This window comes from Aethalodelphis obliquidens, unplaced genomic scaffold (assembly GCF_003676395.1).
Source record: "Aethalodelphis obliquidens isolate GAN/ISIS:26980383/991018 unplaced genomic scaffold, ASM367639v1 scaffold65, whole genome shotgun sequence".
Taxonomy (NCBI): domain Eukaryota; kingdom Metazoa; phylum Chordata; class Mammalia; order Artiodactyla; family Delphinidae; genus Aethalodelphis; species Aethalodelphis obliquidens.
The window spans coordinates 9,238,030-9,258,263 of NW_020838009.1; the positions used below are offsets into that span (position 1 = coordinate 9,238,030).

Below are 20,234 nucleotides of genomic sequence, written 5' to 3' on the forward strand. Positions count from 1 at the left end.
CAGTCTGCAGGGGCTGCAGCCGCCGCCGCCTGCGCTTCCAAGGTTTTGCGGCTTCCTGAGCAGAGACCCGGGCTCGGCCGCCATGTCCGCAGCGGACGAGGTTGACGGACTGGGTGTGGCTCGGCCACACTATGGCTGTGAGTGTGGGCTCCGCGGCACTGGGGTCTCGGGGCGGGCTCGCTGCCTCTGAGGCGCCGTTTTCCCAGGGGCTCGCCGGGCGGGTGGGGCAGGGCTGCTGTGGGCCGCGCGGACCCGGAAGAGCCAGTGCGGCGAGGTGGCGGGCGGCGAGGCCCGCAGCCCTCGCCCTCTCGGTCTCCGAGGCGGCGGGGAGGACCCAGGCGGCCTCCCCGCCTTGTCCCGGGCGCGGCGGCTGGAGGGCCTCACCCAGCGCCTCCCGACTCCCAGCTCGACCGAGATTGGGGAGACGGCCTAGGGTGAGGTGGCAGGAGGACGGTGCAGGGCGTGTCCCGGGGACCGGAGACCCGAGACGCGGGCTCTGTTCGGGCTTCCTGGGAAGGTGCTGCCCGAGTGCTGCCTGCGAGGTAGACCCAGGGTCCAGACCTCCCCGGCCCTAGGCTAGCTGAGAGGTGCGGCCCTGGACAAGTCACTTCAGCTTTCTCGGGCTTAGTTCCCTCGTCAGGATCTCAAAAGTGAAAAAAAAAAAAAAAAAAAAAAACCCAAACCTCTGACTTCCTCATTTTCCGAACCTCATTTTCTGTCCCTGTCCTGGGACATCACTGAACTGCAGGCGGGATAGTTACCACTGGCCAAAGGAGAGTCCTTGAGAGTCTTGAGGTTTTCCGTTTTATTTTATATTCTTGCGAATGATGTTATGTTTTAGGATAATTTCACTGAGCAGTTACATGCGAGGTATTGTGTCACGTTTGTGACATTAAAGATTAGTAAGAGCAGGTCCCGCTTTCAAAGAACGTTTTAATCAGAGAGGCGGGCAGGTGTATTATCTAATGATAATAAGAAGGGATAGAAATAAAGATGCCGTGTGAACTAACTAGGCTTAAACAGTAATGTGGGTGAGAAGGAGGGGCTTGGGGAAGGCAGTAGGAACACAGATAGGACCTTTGATCAGAGCCTTGCAGGATGCTGTGTAGTTTGACAGGGTAGGGTGGGGCAAGAGACAGGACGTGGAGAGAAGAGCAGGAACTAAGGTACTGAAGAGTAGAAGAGCACTGTGTGTGTTGGGAACTGAGTGGTGTGGAGTGCACAGTGGTGGGAGGGGGAGGAGGGAGAGGGAGAAGAGTTACCAAAAGTAGTTGGGGCTAAATTGGGAAAGGCATTGAATGCCAACCGCAGGAGTTAGGAATTTATTCCATATCCTGGGTGCCCATTAAAGGAAGCAGATTGCTTTGAAGTTAATCTTATAGGCTCTTGAGACAGACTGCCTGGATTTGAATCCAGGCCCCATCATTTATTTATTAGCTGTGGGGCAAAGGTCAACCAGCCTCAGTTTCCTCATTTGTAAAACAGGAGTGATAATCACAGGATTGTTGTGGGACTTCCATGAAAGAATGCATGTAAAATGCATAGTACAATTACTGCCACTTAGTTCTCAATGACTGCTGGCTTTAGTGATTCATAAAAGAGTGGGAAAAAAAAGACCATGAACAGCTCTGGATTTAGAGAGAGTTTGGCAGATAGACCAGCACAAATTTGGACCAGAATCTCAAGTCAGTATTTTTCAAGTCACACTGAAATTTAGTACATGTTCATAATATTGTACTTTTAAACAAAGATTAGGATGAATATAGTTGAAACCCCATGGTTCCTGTCTTAGGAAAGTCATTGTATTGATAGTACCACTGGCTGTCCACATGTTACCCTGACTCTCTAGGTGACTAGCAGGAATTTGATGCTATGGCATTCTTTTATCTCTCAGGAAGGGTACAGATTCTTGCGCTTACATTCTTTCTTTCATGTTTTAGCGGTCCTGGATAATGAGAGACTTACTGCAGAGGAGATGGATGAAAGGAGACGTCAGAATGTGGCTTATGAGTACCTTTGTCATTTGGAAGAAGCAAAGAGGTAAAGGTTGGCTGGAGAGAAGATTGGGAGAAGGGAGCTGATCTGGTGTGAACAAAGATAAAGATCTCTGAGTATGTTGTAGGTGTGACTGTGAGAGGCAGGTAGTTTGAAGGAATAAGTAAGTACAGGTAGGATATTTTTTTCATGGGAGCAAGTAGCCTTGATGGCAGTTTATCATGAAACAGTCTGATGGGCACCTACGTATACTGAAAAATTTCCAGATTTGTGTTGTTCAGTTTTATGCTTATGGTGCATGTTTTGGGCACAACCAGCTATAGGGAAGAAAAGCAATTTTAAGGTTTGAAGTTTTTGGCCTTAATATTTCACCAGTTATTCACTGGTTTTGATTTATATATGAATTGGGTCCATTCTCCGCTTGGTAGTGCTCTGGGTATGGGTCCATGCATTTGGCAATATTCAAAGTCTGTTTACCAAAGGCAGCGTCCTCTGCATTCTTTGTGAAGTAAATGTACAACTGCTGTTTTCTTTTTTCAGATGCTCGAAGACCTTGTGGTCTTATTCTTAGAGTGTTGATTTGCTATCAGTAGTTCATTTCTTTTGTTCTGGTGCTTGTGTTTCTTTGCAAAGTCCCAGGGTAGATAGATGTAATTACAGATCATGTATCCTATAAGTGAGCTTTTTTTTTTTTTTTTTTTGCGGTACGTGGGCCTCTCACTGTTGTGGCCTCTCCCGTTGCGGAGCACAGGCTCCGACGCACAGGCCCAGCGGCCATGGCCCACGGGCCCAGCTGCTCCGAGGCATGTGGGATCCTCCCGGACCAGGGCATGAACCCATGTCCCCTACATCGGCAGGTGGACTTTCAACCACTGCACCACCAGGGAAGCCCCCTATGAGTGAGCTTTGGTGGAAAAGGCCAGCAAGGGATAATGAGAGATTTTGTGGTTAAAGTCTAATGAAAATCAAGGATGTTTCAAATGGTGCTAGTAATCAAGAGTGTTTTTTGTCTTGTTTTGTCTTTTTAGTTTTGAAAATCTTAAACGCTACAGGAAAGTCCAGAGAACAATACAATAAACATCCATGTATTCCAAAACTAGCAAATGTTAACCCTTCAGATTTTTTCCCTTTTCTCTCAAAAGACACAGTTGGAGTCCCCTTTGTGCACCTCCCTGGTCCCATTCTCCTTTGCATTCCTGGGGATACCACTAACATGCATTTGGTGCATCTTCTTGAATCCGGGCTTCTTTTCTGAGCTTAAAGCCCTTCCATTAGATTGGGAGAGGGTTGTGAGGAGATTAGTGATGATTTAGGTGGAGAGAATGGTAATAACACTTGTTTTTCTAAATGGAAGTTTAGACCGAAGGAGGTGAATGTGTTAGTAGAAAGGGGGATGTTTCTCATACAAAGTTTGTAAGGATCCCGTGAACAAAAATATTAAGTCCTCTGCTACTTAAATTAGGGACTAGATCTAGTTTTGGAAGGTAAACAATTTGAAAGCTGTAGCTAGTATGAGAGACCATCTTGGGCTCTGTGGAGTCTTGGTGTCTTTGTTGGGGTGACCTAGGGGTGAGAGAAAAGGGCTTCCTCCCCCTGTCAAAAGCTTTTCTGCTTTTAATATTGGGTTTCCGCAGTAAAATTCCCTTTTTTAAAGAGGGTATCTTGGCTAACATCCCCTTGCTACCACTAATTCAGTTTCACTATTATGATTATGATTATGATTATTTTTAATTTGGCCACTCCACATGGCTTGTGGGATCTTAGTTCCATGACCAGAGATCAAGCCCATGCCCTCGGCAGTGAAAGCACAGAGTCCTAACCATTGGACCACCAGGGAATTCCCCAGTTCCACTACTAATCTAGTTCAGCCATCTCATTTCAGTGAGGAAACTGACGCCTGAGTGTCCACAGTCTACTTGTAGTTTTCTTGATTGAAGAATAGTTTTCATCATTTTATATGATGGTTTTTAACCAGGTGTGTACATTAGAATCATCTGGGGAACTTTAAAAAAAAAAAGGCTATCTGAGCCTTACCACAGAGATTCTGGTTCAGTAGATCTAGGCTGGAAGGTCCAGATACCTGTATATTTTAAATGCTTCTAGCGGTTCTGATGGACCCCCCGAGTAGAGAAATGAGATTGAAAACATTTTAGAACTCTACCTTATGCTAGGTTATGATAGCCTGAATAGGATGATGTCCTTTATCACATTTCCTTCTTCAAGCGCTGTACTACAAGAGCACTTCATTTCCATCTACTCCAGAGCATATTCTTTTCTGTCAGGTGTTTTTTTCCCCAGAATAGAAGAATATCCCATTTCCTTTAAAATCCATCCAGGGACCATGATCCCCTGGGACGTTTTTTCGTTGGGTGCTTCTGCATACTTAGGAAGTGACTAAGGCAGTGAGACATTTGTGATAGTCTTTATTTTCCATACTTTTGGTTATAAGGGAGAGCATAATAGCGGCATATTGTCCTAGTACAATCTGCACTTTGGCCTCGCATCAAGGAAATGTGCCTGGTTTATTTTATGGAGGCAATCATATAAAATCTGGATGCAGTGATATTTTTTTTTGTTTTTGTTTAAAGCTTTGATTAGAAAATCAACTTTGGAAGCACCTATTTAGACTTTACAACTAGAGAGGGCTAGGAAAAGAAGCCTGGGAATGTCATACTGAAAAAAGAAGACCGGGGTCCCTCCTGGCCACCTGATGTGGCTGTTGCCACCCCTAAAAAGTGTTCAAGGTGCACCGCAGACAAATCACATGCTCTTCCTTATTAGCTGCGACTTCAGCTCCCAGTGGTGTCTTCTACCCTGGTGAGCTGGGTTGTACCTTGTGTGCTTCTGAGGCCCCTCTTTACCCTCTAGCACAAGTCCATTTTGCCTTTTTGGATTGGCCCCATCCTGCTTCCTTCATAACCTCCACCCCTCCCAAGTTGGAGGAGTCCCAAGGTCTGGAATTTACACCCACTCCAAGGCCAGGAAGAAAGATCGAAGAGATCCAAGGGAGAAAAAGTTCCCCTCTTTAGTTCTATTTATAATACTGCTACTCCTCCCACTAAAAGCTCCACCTTATAGCACAGTGGCCCCATTGTGTATCCTAGGGCACTCGATTTTCTCCTGTACCTGTAACAGCTCTTTTGTGGGAAGAGAGGAGAGTGTGTAGAGAGGGAGAGCATATAAATGTGTGCAGACAGGGAGTATAAGTAAGAGTGTATGTAGAGAAATGAGAATGTGTTGTGAATTTGTGTTTCCCTAAGAGGTTAAGCGGGAAAATTTAGGAGTGATTCTATAAAAGTATGCACTTTGGGAATGCTTGCGAAATAGAAAATATAGAGATTCTGCTTTTCTATATTGTTTGGAGAGTAGTTTAAATATGGAAATTAAGTTATTGGTCTAATGAAGTATCATCTAAGGATTCAGGGTTTTATGCTAAGGGCTGCAGAGCAGACCAAGGACTTTATAAAGCAAGACATCTTAAATTATGTATTTATGCTTAAATGTGGGTTTAGTTTTATCCTTTTGCCTGTTCTGATTGGACTTTACATTTGTTTTGGCTAAAGAGCAGTTGTATAGTAGAGGTAAATAGCATTTTCACTCAGTTGAAAGAGGTGAGGTTTAAATATGTGAGGTATGGTAGGTGCTCAGGTCTTGGACAGGAAGAAGTAATAGAAAGATCAGGGACTGCCCTGGTGGTTAAGAATCCTCCTGCCAATGCAGGGGACACGGGTTTGAGCCCTGGTCTGGGAAGATCCCACATGCTGTGGAGCAACTGAGCCCATGCGCCACAACTACTGAGCCTGCACTCTAGAGCCCGCAAGCCACAACTACTGAAGCCCGCGCACCTAGAGCCCGTGCTCCCCAACAAGAGAAGTCACTGCAATGAGAGGCCTGCGCACTGCAACGAAGAGTAGCCCCTGCTTGCTGCAACTAGAGAAAGCCCAGGAGCAGCAACAAAGAACCAACACAGCCAAAAATAAATAAATAAGTAAATAAAGAAAGAAAGAAAGAAAAGAAAGATTAGAAGGTTCAGGTGAAAAGAACCAAGAAGAGAACATAACAGGCAGGGCAGAAGAGGGCAGTCTGCAGAGGAGGAGAATGTATGAGTAGTACTAGAAATGGGAGAAAATTGAGTTAGGTTAAAGGTCACAGGAGGAAGGTTAATTCTAGCACTCCCTGAGTTTAATTTAGGATTCCTTCTTTCAGAGGCTTGCTGGTATGTCCTTTTGAGCCTGTCATGGGCCACCTTCCTCCTGCTCAGTGTCCATACCCCAGCTCACAGGGCAGGGCACACCCCTCCCCCCACAAGGGGTGGAAAATGAAGCCTGTGGCTGGCTGGAGACTGTCAAAAACCATGTGATGTTAACAAGAGCTTAACACTAAGTAGAGGCACTTTACCTTCTGTAATTTAGGGGAATTGAAAAAGTATCTTGGAAAGAAATCAGCTCTTGAGAACAAATTCTCTTTTGTGCGTATGTCTTTGTTGTTGGCATCGAACATTTTCCAGGATGGGCTCATCAGATCTCCTCTCCTCTAAGTGGAATCAGAATTCCAGTAACATCTGGATATATCTAGGTTGGCACACTGTGATCATGAAAAGAGAAATTAAAGACGTTTAACTAGAAGCTTGCCCACCAGCTTCTAGAATTCTCAAATAATGAAGGAATATCACTAAGAGATTGAGGAGGATCATTTTTAGATTGACCCAAGCTTTCCTTTTGCAGATGAGAAAACTAATCGCTTCATGAGACCCAGTATGATTAAGGGGCCACAAAAAACGTAGCTTTTTAATGGTACTTTGGGACTACAAGCTAGGTGCATTCATGTATTTATGATTATCAAGGAGAAGTATGGGGTGGGATTTATTCTTAACTCTTAAAATGGTGACATAGATGAAAATCTCGTTTTTTTAAAATTTTTGAATTTTATTTTTTTATACAGCAGGTTCTTATAGTCATCCATTTTATACACATCATTGTATACATGTCAATCACAATCTCCCAATTAATCACACCACCACCACCACCCCCTCCCGCTTTCCCCCCTTGGTGTCCATACGCTTGTTCTCTACATCTGTGTCTCAATTTCTGCCCTGCAAACCGGTTCATCTGTACCATTTTTCTGGGTTCCACATATATGCATTAATATATGATATTTGTTTTTCTCTTTCTGACTTACTTCACTCTGTATGACAGTCTCTAGATCCATCCACGTCTCTACAAATGACCCAGTTTCGTTCCTTCTTATGGCTGAGGTATATTCCATTGTATATCTCTACCACATCTTCTTTATCCATTTATCTTTATCCATTCGTCTGTCGATGGGCATTTAGGTTGCTTCCTGGCTATTGTAAATAGTGCTGCAATGAACATTGGGGTGCATGTGTCTTTTTGAATTATGGGTTTCTCTGGGTATATGCCCAGTAGTGGGATTGCTGGGTCATATGGTAGTTCTATTTTTAGTTTTTTAAGGAACCTCCATACTGTTCTCCATAGTGGCTGTATCAATTTACATTCCCACCAACAGTGCAGGAGGGTTCCCTTTTCTCCACACCCTCTCCATTTGTTGTTTGTAGATTTTCTGATGATGCCCAATCTAACTGGTGTGAGGCGATACCTCGTTGTATACCTCATTGATTTGCATTTCTCTAATAATTAGTGATGTTGAGCAGCTTTTCATGTGCTTCTTGGCCATCTGTATGTCTTCTTTGGAGAAATGCCTATTTAGGTCTTCTGCCCATTTTTCGATTGGGTTGTTTGTTTTTTAAATATTGAGCTGCATGAGCTGTTTATATATTTTGGAGATTAATTCTTTGTCCGTTGATTCGTTTGCAAGTATTTTCTCTCATTCTGAGGGTTGTCTTTTCGTCTTATGGTTTCCTTTGCTGTGCAAAAGCTTTTAAGTTTCATTAGGCCCCATTTGTTTATTTTTGTTTTTATTTCCATTACTCTAGGAGGTGGATCAAAAAAGATCTTGCTGTGATTTATGTCAAAGAGTGTTCTGCCTATGTTTTCCTCTAAGAGTTTTATAGTGTCCGGTCTTACATTTAGGTCTCTAATCCATTTTGAGTTTATTTTTGTGTATGAGGTTAGGGAGTGTTCTAATTTCATTCTTTTACATGTAGCTGTCCAGTTTTCCCAGCACCACTTATTGAAGAGACTGTCTTTTCTCCATTGTATATCTTTGCCTCCTTTGTCATAGATTAGTTGACCATAGGTTTGTGGGTTTATATCTGGCTTTCTATCTTGTTCCATTGATCTGTGTTTCTGTTTTCGTGCCAGTACCATATTGTCTTGATTACTGTAGCTTTGTAGTATCGTCTGAAGTCAGGGAATCTGATTCCTCCAGCTCTGCTTTTTTCCCTCAAGACTGCTTTAGCTATTCGGGGTCTTTTGTGTCTCCATACAAATTTTAAGATTTTTTGTTCTAGTACTGTGAAAAATGCCACTGGTAATTTGATAGGAATTGCATTGAATCTGTAGATTGCTTTGGGTAGTATAGTCATTTTCACAATATTGATTCTTCCAAGAACATGGCATATCTCTCCATCTGTTGGTATCATCTTTAATTTCTTTCATCAGTTTCTTATAGTTTTCTGCATACAGGTCTTTTGTCTCCCTAGGTAGGTTTATTCCTAGGTATTTTATTCTTTTTGTTGCAGTGGTAAATGGGAGTGTTTCCTTAATTTTTCTTTCAGAGTTTTCATCATTAGTGTGTAGGAATGCAAGAGATTTCTGTGCATTAATTTTGTATCCTGCAACTTTACCAATTCATTGATTAGTTTTAGTAGTTTTCTGGTGGCATCTTTAGGATTCTCTATTATAGTATCATTTCGTCTGCAAACAGTGACAGTTTTACTTCTTTTCCAATTGTGCTCCTTTATTTCTTTTTCTTCTTTGATTGCTGTGGCTAGGTCTTCCAAAAACTATGTTGAATAATAGAAAATCTCTTTTTTGTGAAACTTAGTACAACTGCCTTGGACAGACTCTATGGTAAGAAGTGGGTTGTCTTTAAAAGTGTTAAAAGTGATTCAAACCAAGAGTGCTTTTTTCATATTATTACAGTGTTACAAATGGGGGGATGTGTTTCTAGCAGCCAGGAAAAGCGACTCTACAGTGTAGCTGAGACACTTAGCAAAATTTACAGCTGAGAAATGTGAGCAGTTTCTGGTATATATTAGGCAGTCAACTAGTTAGTAGCTGCTGTGATAACTAAGAAAAGTCATATTACTGTAATCTCATAACACTTATGATGAAGTCAAACAAATTTTAAAAGCCTGAATAAAACGTCTTTGAAAATCTTGACTGTTGAGATACACAAAGTGAAAAGAACGAGGACTTTCAGTTTTGGCAGCTGCAAGTTCTGATTCTGGTTTTGCAAGTTACTTAACCTTAGGGAGTAGAGCCTAAGCTTGTACTTTACAGAATGGAGATACTGTGCATTTTAGGGAGTTGCTGAGAGGGTTAAGTGCCTGGCACAGTGTCTGAAATACAGTAGGCACTCGATAAATGTATTCTTTATCCTGGTCCTTGGGGCAAAAGCAGATTTAATATGAAGATGAAGAGGCATTCATAAACTTTTCTGGGGAATTTTCTGGGCATTTTCAAGATTCTAAATGTTGGTAGCTCTTAGTTTTTTCACTTCATACTTAAGCTGTTGTCTGAAAGGAAACACCAGAAACAGGATACCTCTAGGGATTGGAGGGTATGAGAAGACTTTTCCTTTTTACTTAATGCTTTTCTGTATATTTTAAATGCTTTTTACAATAATCATGAATTTTATAATAAAAAAGGAATGGATTAAGAAAAAGGAAAAACTTAGTATATAATTTTTAGATAATGATTATCATGAATTTAGATTTTTAAATTGCTGTATTGTCATCTTAATTACTATTTTCAATGGATACATAATGTCCATAATTTATTTAGGCTTATTCCAAAAGTTGTATTGCTTTGATTTCTGGAAAGAGTAAACATTTTCCCATATATTTGTTTACCATCTTTATTTTATGCAAGTTGTTGATGACGTTTGTCTGTCTTCTAGGGTCATGATGTTGACTTTTGTGAGCTCTCTTATAATATGGGTGTCAACCTGTGGTATTGCTACAAACATTTTCTCTTGATTTTCCATTTTATTCTTTCACGGTATGGAAGTTTTAAATTTTATGCAGTTTAAGTGTTAATCTTTCTCTTTGTAATTTCTTCTATCTAGATAGTTTAATTTCTGTAAGGCCTTGCTAAAATTTGAAGTTTTATATTCTGTTAACTTTCCTATGATATAGTTATTTAATTTTTTAAGCGTCTAAGTCTTTAAATTTCATGGTGTTTCTAAATTATTCTGATATTACTTAAAAATAATCTTTTACTACCTATTAGCAACTGACATCTAGGATGTTAAATATTAAATTACATAAAGTTCTGTTTCTAGACTTTTTATTCTTTTATGGTGAACTGTATTTCTTTTTAGGTGGGGGGGTAGGGAGTGCTGTACCATGAAGCCTGTGGGATCTTAGTTCCCGGACCAGGGCTTGAACCTGGGCCCACGGCAATGAAAGCACTTAAAGCACTCTTTTTTTTTTTTTTGTGGTACGTGGGCCTCTCACTGCTGTGGCCTCTCCCATTGCGGAGCACAGGCTCCGAACGCACAGGCCCAGCGGCCATGGCCCATGGGCCCAGCCGCTCCACGGCATGTGGGATCCTCCCGGACCGGGGCACGAACCCGTGTCCCCTGCATTGGCAGGCGGACTCAACCACTGCGCCACCAGGGAAGCCCTAAAGCACTCTTAAAGCTTAGAGTCCTAAGCACTGGCCCACTGGGGAATTCCCTTCATTTTTCTTGAAGAAATGTGTGACTTCATTTTCTTGTACTTATTAATGAGAAACAACATCTGAAACTAGCTTGATTTTTACTTCCATGAAAAGTAACATTTTTAAAATACTTTTTCACAGTTTGAAACTTGTAAAAATTCTTATTTCTAAAAGTTTCCCCATGTTACATATTAGAGTTGATACCGGCTCAGTAATTTAGCCTGTACTGTGGAGACTCTTCTTGATTTATATCTTTTTTTTTAAGGGATTATTAATACTGCTTGACTTTTATTTATTTTTATTTTATTTTTTGACATATCTTTTTTGTTTGTTTACTTTAGCTCTAGGAAGTTGTTATATCTTTAATAATTGGTTCTAATGCAGTAGTTCTGTCTTGGGGGTGCCTGTTGGTAGGTTAGATCTGCACAGTGTTTTATGGCTGATCTTCATTTTGTTTAAGTCAGCTTTCTAGATATGTGTCCTACATATATATCTTCTGTTTGACTAACTTGATTTTCCTCTTTGGTTCTGTTAATGGTAGTTGCTTTGTCTTATTGCAATTTTTATTTTGGACTATTAACTCCTTTTCCCTCTCTATTCTTGTTAATAGATCAAACGGTCTCTGATTAGCTCATGAAGAATAGTGTGACACATACAGGACCCTTTTCAGGTGGAAAAAAGGAGCTTGTAGCCAAGAGAGTTGTTTACTTTACCAATTCCCCTTATTTTCATTAAGTCTTGGAGTGGATGTCACCATAGGAAATCTGTGTTAACTGGATTGTCCACCAGTCAAGATTAGGAAAGTCTGGGTGGGCTAAGTGGACCATCAGTTTGACCTAATCTAGCATATATTTCTTCTAGTCTTAAATGTCAAAGCAACAATTGTTTATATATTTTGATGTTCCTAATTGAAAAAACAGTAAAAATATATTTGAGGGCCTAAGTTGGCATTGTTCTAGGAATGTGATTTTTCTGGCTTTGCGTGATGATCTGTCTCTGATTTCTGTATAATTCCTTCAGTTTCACAGTTTAGCAATGGGGATACCTTTTGGTAGCAGGACCTGTTTTGAACATTTTTAAGCCATGTGGTATTTGATGGACTCAGGGTTGTTTCCAATTGTGGCTGCTAAATAAACCCTTTCACAGGAAGTATTTATGTAAAAAAGTGCTAGTAGGCAAAGAGAGACCATCCGGAAGTGATTCATATGACTGGTGTTGTTTGTTTAATTTGGGACTTGGTTGCCTAGAGACCATATCTTTGAGCAAGCTGAGTGAAGTGCCACATGAATGCAGAGGTCCCATTGCCTACCTGATCAAATCAGGACTGCTGTTTGATTTTTCTTCTGACAGAGCTTCTGGTAATCTCATTGATCCCTGTGCTTTGACAGTGTGTGAATCAAAAAATCTTAAACATATAAATGAAAGATCTGGTTAATGGTTTATGTTGAAGAGAAAGTCTACTTGCTTAAGTTTGAATGTTTAAAAATTTTCTTCCATATAATTGTACATTGGGAAGAATTATTTTTCAATAAGGTATTTTATTATATAAACCTCAATACTTCAAATACCTTTACGCCAGCTAAGAGGAAGCAAAACAAAATAAAACCCCCAAAACCAAAAACCAACCCTGCGATTTGCAAGGACATCATGATATACAATATTACCTGTCTGACCCAAGGTCAGTGTCCTTCCCCTCTCTCCTCCTTCATCATCATCATCATCATCATCAGTACCATTTATTGAGCACTTATCATGTGCTGGGCACTGTGCTAAGCACTTCATATGCATTGTCTAATTAGCTGTTCTTGAAGTCCCATGAGGTGCTTATTCTTATCTACATTTAACAGAAAAGAAAGCAAAGCTCAGAGAGGTTGACTCGTCCATCTCTTAAGTGATAGATCCAGATTTCAGGCTTGGCAAAGACTCCAAAGCCTTTGCTCTTCCCTGGATCAGTCTGTCACTGCAGTACTACTTGTGCTTCTAAAAATAATAACTACAACAACAGTATCTACCAGTAATTAAACAGAACGATGATGTACTTTACATACAACATTATGGTGAGATAGGCATTATTTTTATTTTAAAGAAGGAAAAAAATGAGTTAGTATCACGTGTTTCAAGGTCATGTAACTGTGGAATTCAAGCCCAGGTCTGTGTGACACCGTCACTACTGCTGTCAACCTCTACAGGCACTAAAGGGACAGCATTTAAGTCCAAAGTTAAGTCACCTAGTTCCCAGACATTAAACAATTGCCTAGCTGTCAAGTGGGTGAGGGAATGTGAGCTGTTTCCTGCTTCTAATTGCAGTCTCTTTTACCTGCCAGTCTGCCTATATGAGGACAGTTCTCTGATTTGTCTCATGTATTTAAAAAAAAAAATTTATTTATTATTTATTTGGTTGCACTGGGTCTTAGTTGCGGCACGCGGGCTCCTTTAGTTGCGGTATGCAAACTCTTAGTTGTGGCATGCATGTGGGATCTAGTTCCCTGGCCAGGGATCAATCCTGGGCCCCCTGCATTGGGAGTGCGGAGTCCCAACCACTTCCCTGGAGTGCCACCAGGGAAGTCCCATGTCTCATGTATTTTTGTGTCTAACAAGTTGTTGGACTCTGTCTTACACTTTTTCTTATTCATTGCAGAGCTAAAGATAGTGATAGACATAAATAAGTAACAGTTAACTGATTGATGAAAAATTTGGGCATGAATGCTTACAAGAAATACAGTAAACATAAAATCTAAGTGATTTTTATAGGTGTCTAGAAACATAACTGGTCTGTGATAAATGTGTATATTTAACTTTTTTGACCTAACTCCTCACTAAGAGGTCTCTTGGAGTTGGAAATTGATGCAGTAGAGGTTATATGGTTACATACAGTGACTCTGGGGAGACTAGAGAGTGCCTGGTTGGTTTTCTTCTTTCTAGCACCTATTTTTGATTCAGTTTAGAAAGGCATTCCTTCTTCCCAATTGCTTGTTTTTTCAGTAGTGACCTCATGCAGACAGGAGTGGCATTGGAAATTGCCTTGGATTGTTTGGCAAGAATTGTATTTTTTGGTGTTGTGGGTGGAGGAAAGGCCTGCCTCAAGGCCTTTATTTCTTCCTTATTCTGAATACCTTCCTGTTGACTCATTGGAAATCATAACAAAAAGCAGAAGGAGCATTGGAGAGGCAGCTGCCAGCCCAGGGCTTGGCTTCTGTTGGGGCAGATGTCTGCGGACTGAGAAAACTCTGGCTTTAAGAAAAATTGGGAGACTTTTGTAGTAGAAGGAAATACTATTGTTGTGATAGGTATTTATCCATAAGGTAGAAAGTATCAGCCGGTTGCTAGGAGTCATTAATCAACAACATAAAAAACTAAGGATATTTTCTTCAATAGGATTAATTAGTCTTCCTTTAAAATTGAAGCAGAGGAACTGAAGTGTAAAAAGAGGGAATGGGGCAAAATTAGAAAAGGAAAAATTGAAAAGGAAAAATACCTATGATCATTAAAAATAGAAAAATGATATAAAAATAAATTTAAGGGAATTCCTTGGTGGTCCAGTTGTTAGGACCCCAAGCTTTCACTGCGGAGGGTTTGGGCTCAATCCCTGGTCAGGGAACTAAGATCCCGCAAGCTGAAAGGCGTGGCTGAAAAAAAATTTTTTTTAATAGAAAAAGTCTTGTGTTATAGCAGATCATTTTATTACAAATAACATACATCTCAGATGATCTTTAAAACAGCTAAAAGGAGACAAAAGTTACTTACCACTTACATGACTATTACAACAAAATGTTTTTCTGCCCTGAAGACATATTACTATGTCATTACTTTGGAGAGTGCTTTTTAATCATTGCTAGTTTGAAGAGGTAGTGCTAGACAGTGGCTTGACTTTGGGAGTTTTCCTTTAAAAACTTGAGAATTACCCACAAAAATGTGTTTTAGGTAGATTTGGTCTCAACTTTTAAAACTTTCTCTTAATCATTTAAAAATAGGTAATATATGGATATATGACACTTAATTCAGAGGCTCTGCTAGGATATTCAGTAAAAAAAAAAAAAAAAGAAAAAAAGTCTCCCTAGTCCTGTTTCCCAGGCACCCAGATCTTCCCAGATGGAACCACTGTTATGATTGTATATCCTTCCAGAGTCTGTGCATCTAAATACAAATACCTTTTGTTTCCTCTTATAGAAATGATAGCACTGTACATTCTGCTTTGCATCTTGTAACATGTTCCACATGAATATGTTATAGCGCTTCATTTTTTTTCTTTCACAGTTGCATAGTTTTTCAGTGTATGGGTTTAATCCATCAGTGGACGTTTCCTCCCCACCCCAGCTTCTTCTCTTATTAGTAGTGTTGTAGTTAGCAACTTTGTATGTGTGCCATCTTGCACTTGTGAGTATTTTAGGTTAAATTTCTAAAAGTAGAATTTCTAAGTTAATGGGAATATCTACATTTAGTTTTGATAAATATTGTCAGTTTGCTCTCTTTGGAGGTTGTACCAGTTTATATGTACATCAATGATACATGAGAGGGCTGCTTTCCCTATGATTTCACTGACCTAGAGTATCATAAGTTTTTTTGTCATATTTATGAATTTCATAGGTGAAGATGGTATTTTAATTGTAGTTTCATTTTCAGATTATCTTACTCTGAGTGAAGCCAAGCATCTTTACATATGTTTAAAAGCTATTTGTATTTCCTTCTCTGTCAGCTGTTTTGGCAGAATCCTTTGCTCATTCCCTGTTGTGTTATTGGTCTTACTGATGTAAGAGCTCTTTTTATACTGAGGAGATTGATCCTTTGGATTTATGTGTAGTAAATAATTATTCTAGCTTGTCTTTTAACTTTTGATTTTAAGGTGTTTAAAATAATTTAGAATTTTAAAACATCTGATTTTACTAAATCTTTTATTTTTATTTATTTATTTATTTTATTGGAGTATAATTGCTTTACAATGTTGTGTTAGTTTCTGCTGTACGATGAAGTGAATCAACTATATGTATACCTATATCCCCTCTCTCGGACCTCCCTCCCATCCCACCTATCTAGGTTGTCACAGGGCACCAAGCTGAGCTCCCTGTGCTATACAGCAGGTTCTCACTAGCTATCTATTTTACACATGGTAGTGTATTTATGTCAAACCTAATCTCCCAATTCATCCCAGCCTCCCCTTCCCTACCTATGTCCGCATGTCCGTTCTCTACATCTATGTCTCTATTCCTTTTATTTTTAGCTTTTGGGCTTTGTATCATTTTTAGAGAGTCCTATACTGAGATTATACAAAAACATTCCCCCAGGCTTTCTTCTAGTATTTTTAGGATATAAAGAACTTTAACATTTGACCCTTTGATCCATTTGGAATTTATTTTGGTGTGAAGAGTGAGGTAGAGCTCCTGCTTTATTTTTTTTTCTCTAGTTGGTGTTTGGATAGTATCTTAAATATTGAGCACCAGCAATGGCTCTCTTATGAAATGTGCTCTGGAATTTGCCAAACTCTCTGGTCTATGAACTGAGATTTAATTTTTAATTTTTTATTTTCAGAACAAGGCAGCTTCAACTTCTGAGATTTTTTGAAACATATGGCTTAAATATCCTTTTAGAAAAATTAGCTAGAAGTTTCCAGAGTTCTTTCCTCCTCCCTTCCTCCCTTCCTTCCTTCCTTCCTCCCTCCCTCCTTCCCTCCCTTCTTTCCCTTCCTTCCCTTCCTTCCCTTCCTTTCCTTCCTTTCCTTCCTTCCCTTCCTTTCCTTCCTTCCCTTCCTTCCCTTCCTTCCCTTCCTTTTGGCTGCCCTGGGTCTTAGCTGTGGCACCACGCGGGATCTCTGTTGAGGCATGCAGGATCTCTCTTTTTTTTTTTAGTTGCGGCATGCGGGCTTCTTAGTTGCAGCATGCAGAGTCAGTTGCGGCATGCATGCGGGATCTAGTTCCCTGACCAGGGATCCAACCTAGGCCCCCTGCATTGGGAGTATGGAGTCTTACCCACTGGACCACCAAGGAAGTCCCCAGAGTGCTTTCAAGCAAGTTGTATTATGTTTAAAAGATTAATAGTGTAATGAAGTTGGCATTGAGAAAACAGGTTTTGGATGAACAACTTTGACATATATACTGTGAAGAGATGAATAGACTTGTCAAACTAACAATTTATTCTTTGTGTTAAAGGAGAGTATAGTTTTGAAGAACTTTTGAAAACTGTGTAGCTGACTTCTGTATCACTATTTTTTTTTAAATAAATTTATTTATTTATTTATTTTTGGCTGCATTGGGTCTTCATTGCTGCACACGGGCTTTCTCTAGTTGCAGTGAACAGGGGCTACTCTTCCTTGCGTTGCGCAGGCTTCTCATTGCATGGCTTCTTTTGTTGTGGAGCATGGGCTCTAGGCGCACGGGCTTCAGTAGTTGTGGCTCACAGGCTCTAGGGTGCAGGCTTAGTAGTTGTGGCGCATGGGCTTAGTTGTTAGTTGCTCCATGGCATGTGGGATCTTCCCAGACCAGGGCTCAAACCCATGTCCCCTGCATTGGCAGGTGGATTCTTAACCACTTTTGAGGCATATTCTATTAATTTCCTCTCATTAAGGAGGAAAGCTTTTGGTGGTCAAATATGTTTCAGAAATACTGGATTAAACCAAGGTAAACAGATTATTTAGCTGGTGGACTGTTTAGACTGTCATGGGCTGTAAATTCTGAATCTCCAAGGGAGAGGATAGTGTAAACAATATTCCTCCAATCTAGTTTACTATCAGACTCTTTCCTCACAGGTCGTCTTTCTTAGGACTAGTGTTCCAGGGTATACTTGTTTGGGAGCTCTCTCAGAATATTGGATCTGTGGGACTGTTTCAGCTAAGAATTTGAGACCTGTTCATGGTCAGTTCTTAAATTAACTGTTTTATGTTTTATCTGTAGTTTCTTTCCTTTCTTCATTGAGTTCTCATGTTCTTGGTTGATAGAGCTTAAATTAAAGCCATTATTGTATTAATTGGGTAGGTGTAATTGCTGAACTTCGCCAGTGATCTTTAAGACATTGTGAAGAACAAGAGTGTGTTTTTTTTTTAAAATGGGGGATTGAAAATGTACTAGTTATTAAAAAGGAGAAGATACCACAAATTCTAGTCTAGTGAACTAGTTTCTGGCAAAATTCTGTAGCATGTATTTTGTCAAATAGATGGCTTATGGAGAGAAAAGAAGGGGTGCTTAAGAGTCAACCAGGACTCCCTGAGAAAGGCCCTGTCACAGTAACATCATTGCCTTTTGGACAGACTCACCAGATTGGTGAATCAGAGAAACGGAGTAATGTCTAGATTTCATTAAGGCATTTGAAAGTATGTCTTGTGATACTTTTGCAGACATATTGAATAAATGTGGACTAGACTGTAATGTAATTAAGATTTGTAGCCAGATGAGTAAATCATATTCAAAAAGAGCTGCTAAATGGTGAGTGACTGCTTAATGGGCAAAGGATTCCTTTTTGGGTGGTGACAATTTTCTGGAATTAGATAGTCATGGTGGTTGCACAACATTGTGAATATACTAAAACCCACTGAATTGCTTACTTTAAATATGTTAAAAATGGTGAATTTATGTTACATACATTTTAGCTCAGAAAAAGGAGCTGCTAGAACTTTTTTTTTTTTTTGTGGTACGCAGACCTCTCACTGCTGTGGCCTCTCCCGTTGCGGAGCACAGGCTCCGGACGCGCAGGCTCAGTAGCCACGGGCTGGGTTCACGGGCCCAGCCGCTCCGCGGCATGTGGGATCTTCGCGGACCAGGGCACGAACCTGTGTCCTCTGCATCGGCAGGCGGACTCTCAACCACTGCGCCACCAGGGAAGCCCGAGCTGCTAGATCCTTAATTCAAAGAAAGCTCAGTAGGTCATGTTACAAGTAAAACATTTGTGTTGGGACTTATGCATGCATCAGTGGTATGTTGATCAAATCTTCAGTTGTGTTGCTGGGATGGTTAATACACTGCATGAAAGATTTTGCTTTCAAAATACCTTGAATCTAATGATGATATTTAATAGTGAGAAATGTGTCATCCTGCATTGAGGTTCAAAAAATGGAGTGTCTAAATACAGGATAGAGAGAGAAGTAGCATTAGTAGGGACAGGATTAGTGGGGAAAAAAAACAAAATGAAACAAAACTGAGATGTTTATTAACTCACTAATAGAAATGTGGTATATGCAGCAAAGGAAACGATGGTTCCATTGTCCTCTGTACTGATGAGAGGCTACCTGAAGTTGGTTTTCAGTTCTGGAGGCCATACTTTAAGAGGGACCTTGCTAGTCTAGAGCAGGGATGATAGATATGTGGTGGGCTTCCTTCACACCCATGGCAGGCACTGCTGATAGATCAGAATCCTTACCTGAGGAGCCACTCCAGGCAGTGGGTGTTGGTCCACTAGTTGAGACTTGGTTGTTGCTCCAGGACTAGAGCATGTTGGATGAGCATGTCCAGGATTAAAAAGGGTCTAGAGATTATGAGGTATGAGGAATTATTGAACAGATCATTTAATATGGAAACAAGATTTAGAATATATTGAGACTTCCCTGGTGGCACAGTGGTTAAGAACCCACCTGCCAATCCAGGGGACATGGGTTTGATCCCTGGTCCGGGAAGATCCCACGTGCCGCGGAGCAACTAAGCCTGTGCACCACAAGTACTGAGTCTGCGCTCTAGAGCCCACAAGCCACAACTACTTAGCCCGCGAGCCACAACTGCTGAGCCCGAGTAACACAACTACTGAAGCCTGTGCTCCTAGAGCCCATGCTCCGCAACAAGAGAAGCTACCACAAAGAGAAGCCTCCACGCAGCAAAGAAGAGTAGCCCCCACTCACCGCAAGAGAGAAAGCCCGTGCGCAGCAACGAAAACCCAACGCAAAATAAAATAAATATAAATAAATAAAAATTTTAAAAATTTAGAGAGAATATAGAATCATAGAATCTCAGAAGATCAACCTCTCATCCAGTATAGGAATTTATTCAACTGTTAATATTTTGCCGATATTATTTTAAAATTCCTGAAAAATGGTAAAGGGGTTCAATTTATCATATGTGGTACCAGAGGAACAGAACTAGGCAATGGAAATCTGCTTAATATGAGGAAGAACTTTATAGCAATAAGAGGTTTCCAAAAAAATTCCCCAAAAAACTTGCTTTGAGAAAACCCATGTTGCAGATTTTCAAGCATAGACTGTATAATGGTTAATGGAAGATTATGTTCTAACCTAAGTGCTTTCTCAAGTTACTTAAAATAGTTTTTATTTTCATTTCCTGTTATTAAAAGGTATTTTTATTTTGAATGACTTGATAATATTCCATTGCTCTTTTTTTTTTTCTGACACGGCTAAAAAAGTCGGGAAAAACACCTCCAATACAATAAAACAGGTAGAAATTTTCTGAGCTCCTCCATTGTTCAGGACCCTCTGGTAGAACTGGAGAAGATGTGAAAGTATAA

General features: G+C 40.4%; 1 protein-coding gene across 1 annotated transcript in view; it reads left to right on the forward strand.

The window, feature by feature from the left end:
• The first annotated feature begins 5 nt into the window (after positions 1 to 5).
• IQGAP1 (IQ motif containing GTPase activating protein 1) overlaps positions 6 to 20,234 on the forward strand; it is a 102,213-nt gene continuing 81,984 nt past the window's right edge. The window contains exons 1-2 of the mRNA XM_027089179.1: positions 6 to 137; positions 1,941 to 2,040. Of these exons, the coding sequence (XP_026944980.1) occupies positions 83 to 137; positions 1,941 to 2,040 (155 nt within the window). The 5' untranslated portion in view covers positions 6 to 82. The remainder of the gene's footprint in view (positions 138 to 1,940; positions 2,041 to 20,234) is intronic.